At 28.9% G+C, this 4,060-nt stretch overlaps 1 protein-coding gene across 1 annotated transcript; it reads right to left on the bottom strand.

The window, feature by feature from the left end:
- Positions 1-851: 851 nt before the first annotated feature.
- LOC111474478 (serine carboxypeptidase-like 51) lies at positions 852-3,788 on the bottom strand (the record flags this gene model as incomplete). The annotated part of the gene is given in 13 exon segments (XM_023119553.1): positions 852-920; positions 990-1,122; positions 1,269-1,321; positions 1,419-1,469; positions 1,576-1,612; positions 1,614-1,631; positions 1,801-2,018; positions 2,500-2,605; positions 2,711-2,778; positions 3,025-3,068; positions 3,250-3,490; positions 3,585-3,692; positions 3,774-3,788. Coding segments are annotated over 13 exon segments (1,161 nt in total), but the record flags the coding sequence as incomplete, so codon positions are not given.
- Positions 3,789-4,060: the final 272 nt, after the last annotated feature.

Raw genomic sequence — 4,060 nt, 5'->3', positions numbered from 1 at the left:
ACACATCCAATTTGTTCGAAACTAGAGGCCATCCCTAAATGAGCTAGAGATAGGTGCCTAAATTATGATTGCGTGTGTCACATCATTTTTCAAGTAACAGCAAGGTGCACTTGAACGAGCGACGGCAACATTGCGAGTAGAGACTGTGGCACGTGCATACGACAGACTCATCTAACTTTCTAGTCTTAGGTTAGAATAGGTTGTTTTGTCTTTCATTGTTTTAAATTATTTTGTATTTATTTTTATTTTATTTAAATTTCATATTTAAACACTTAAAACTCTGTTTTCCCGAGAATAGTTTGTTTTAAATGTTTTGGACATTTATATAAAAGATTTTTTTTTCTTTTAAGAGTTATATTTTTGCATTAGAGATGAGTATGAGACATTAGTAACGACTTTGAGTATGTAGAAATTTAGAGTCGTTAGATTTTCATAGTCGGGAAAACTTGTAACTATACTAATATAATATGGTATGATACATATTTTATTATTATTAATCTATAAATAGTTTGATTGTTACATCTATTACTTAATTATATGAAATGATTGAACGAAAGAAAACTTTCTTATTGAATGAAAATATGATATTGATTATTTTATGTGATTCTGTTTTAAAAAAACATTATTTATTTTAAATCGTTAACCAATTAAATTATATTTAGGTTGATATATTCGTACATCTGAAATATCTCTAAATAAAAATTAGTGAGATAATCAAATGACACTAGATTTGTTAATATATATATATATATAATACATCTGTTATTTCTTTCTTTTTATCTATAATTAAACATATTTTCTTACATTTGAAAAAGTAAATATGTCATCTTTTTCTACGAAAAACAGCTGCTTCAAGAAGTTGGTGACTGTGTGATTGCGTCCACCATATTTAATGTCACACACGGTTGATCCACGGGAACCTACATTTGTAATCATATAATTAAAAAGTATTAAATCTTAAAAAATTATAAATAGAATAAATAGCTTACAAAATGGCCAGCGCCAAGGATCCAATAGAAGTGCAAGTTCTTATGCGACTTAGTGAATCCCTTGGTGTGCTTCTCATTTCCACAGAATAAAGTAGTTCTCTCCTTACTTATAAATGCCTTTAGCCCTTCCCACCTAAATTCAAAGAAAAAAAATTGCTTTACCAAAAATTAAGAATTTAAACATCCTTACTTTTTGTTTTTTGTTTTTTTTTAAGGAAACAGTTGACTTAGGTTTATGTTTATGTCGGTAACCATAAATCACTCCAAAAAAGAAATTACTCAAGCTTATTAATCCAGGCGTGGGTTCCTTTGGTTGAACAAATAAGATCCACCTATAAAAAAAAAGTAAAACATAAATCTAAGAGAATATTACAATTTTATCACTTCAAAATATTCCTTGTTTTTGTTTGAAGGAAAAAAAACACTTACTTGACCGCTATAGACCGTCACATTAACACCTTTAGCCAGTAACTCATCAACCTTTTTGAAAAAATAAAAGTATTAGAAAATAATTGAATGTTATAGTATGAAGCAAAAATTAATCCACAAATAAAACTATTAAAAATAGTTTGGCTAAAAAATACACCTCTTTGATTCTTGGCTTCATAAAATCTCCCGTAAAGGTCCGATTAACCTCCCCATCTGTACATTCAAAATTTTTAGTTTAGTTTTTTAGGCTAAAATGGTAGGATTTAATCTCCAAATTTAGATAATTAATTTAATTTTTATGTCTTAAGAATTTTCAATTATAACCCGAATAGTTTTAATGATTATAATTTTATTTAAAGAAATAGGGTTTATTGGTACGTACGTGACATTTAGTGGGATAATAGTGAGTTTTTGCTTAATTGGACCATTCATCAAAGCTTCCAAGTCTCTTGTAGCTCCGGGTTTGTAGACATTCAAACTAAGATATGGAGAGTTCTTTCTTACTTCAAGTGAATCAATCCTATTTGATTCCACACTATTTTTTGTCGTAGTCGCGGCTAATGAGTCCATTTCAAAATCTAACATGAAGTTATAGAAATCCTGCAAAAACGACTCGTTATAATGTATCGATAATCATTTCGTTTTATGTCTTTTTGAACTAATGTTCGTTCTCTCGAGAAAAATAAAATATTTTTTGAAAACTGGATTTAGATTTTAAAAACATGTTTTCTAAGTGGATGATAAAATAAAAGAATTTGTAGGTCAAAATAGTTTTTATAAACTTAAAAAATTAAATGGTTATGAATGAAGCCTAAATTACCAATTTAGAAAAGTTCTAAATTTTAAATTATACGTCTAATATATCATAAATTTTGATTTTCTTTTTAGAAATTTTTTTTAGAGGGTTTTATAAGTTTACTAATTTAAAAGATAACTTAATAAACAAAAAAAAAATAATAATAATAAAAATAAAGACTTCGTATACCTATATTTAGTTAATATAAATTTAAACTTAAATTTCATTGGTTTGGAAGGATTTTGTTAAAATAATAGTAGTAATAATAATAATAACAAAACGTACCACGTGGTTGCTATTGGAGAAAATTAATCCCTCAAGATCATTCCATGAAAGAGTTGCATTTTCGTACAACGTGTTTTTAATTTGCTGCTTGATCTTCAACGCTAAACTGATTTTCAAAAGACAACTTTTGTTACATATAACTTTTAAATTTATAGAATATATTTCACTTCTTTATTCATGTTTATATTAAAAAAAAATGAAAAATATTAACCTATTTGATTCTTGCAGAGTCTTGTCGTCAATTCGTGAGAGATCTTTGAGAAGAGGACCCCAAGAAGACTGTAAAATTCTAGACAAAGATTATTGTGTTAAGGATAAATAATAAAAGAATACTCCTGAAATATGAGGTTGGTTTCGGTTATACTCTCGAGCTCTGAGATATTTCATTTTAACACTTCGATCAGGATATAATTGAAATCAACTTCATAGTTTAGTAGTATTCTTTTCGTTTATCATTCTGAAAACGAAAATTTCAAAAAAATTGATAAAATTTTTGGATGAGATTGAGAGAATGAGAATATGAACCGTGTAATCTTCTGGAGACATCCAACTGTTTCCTAGAGCAACTCCTGGCAAACAAAATCGAGAGTCGTGTATTTAAATTATTGATTCTATATTATTCAATGGGATCATTTTAAACAAATCAAAGTTATAATATGATTTTTTTTTTTTTTACTTATAAAAAAAAGGTTATAATTCATCATTTATATTTGAAATTTTTTATTAAAAAAAAAGTAAAAATAAAAGTACCTCCGAGATTAAGGGTCAAATTGCCAGCTTGGATGGCCCGAAGAAGGGACAAAGCCAGAGTGACGGCGAATTTGCCACCGTAAGACTCCGCAAAGATGTACAAAGGAGCGTTTCGTAGGCCGACAGTGTCGTTTGAAACCTCAACCAGCAAAGTCGTCATGTCGATCGCCGTCTCCACATTGCCTTTCGCAAATTCACCTCCACTCTCCACATAGCTATATCCAGTCCCGACCGGATTATCCTGTTTTTTTTATGTTAAAATCATAAATTTAGTCAAAAAAAAAAATTAGAATTTAAGGTTAAAATGATGAAAATTAAAAGGAAAAGGAGTTGACCACAAACAAGAGGTCTGCTTTTTTCAGCCATGTTGAGTTTCTCGGCTTCAAGTTCGAGTTCAATGGCCCGATTTCTAGGAAGTTCCCAAACCCAGTTCCCGAGCCACCCTGTTTTTCAATATTTGAGCCATTTTCTTACAAAATACTCAAAATTTATAAATAAATCATTGGAAAAGATCGGCAGCTCACCGGTCCGCCCTGCAAAATTTATAAATAAATCATTGGAAAAAATTTATAAATAGGATCCGGGTTTGTGGTCATATATACACTTTCACTCAATTTTTTAAAATGGGAAAAGATCCGTACAAAGGAATAATATATTCTTTTAATAACAAATATGATAGGGATTTGAACCTTGAGCATTAAAGAAAAGACTAAATACCTTAATCATTATGAAAGAAACATTTTTATTTGAGAATAGTGGGTATAAATTGTAATGAGCAAAATAGGAGGAATGATTGAAGATTTCCCATAAA

This window comes from Cucurbita maxima, unplaced genomic scaffold (genome assembly GCF_002738345.1).
Source record: "Cucurbita maxima cultivar Rimu unplaced genomic scaffold, Cmax_1.0 Cma_Scf00413, whole genome shotgun sequence".
NCBI classification, from domain to species: Eukaryota; Viridiplantae; Streptophyta; class Magnoliopsida; order Cucurbitales; family Cucurbitaceae; genus Cucurbita; species Cucurbita maxima.
This window is presented reverse-complemented; position numbering and strand designations above follow the sequence as displayed.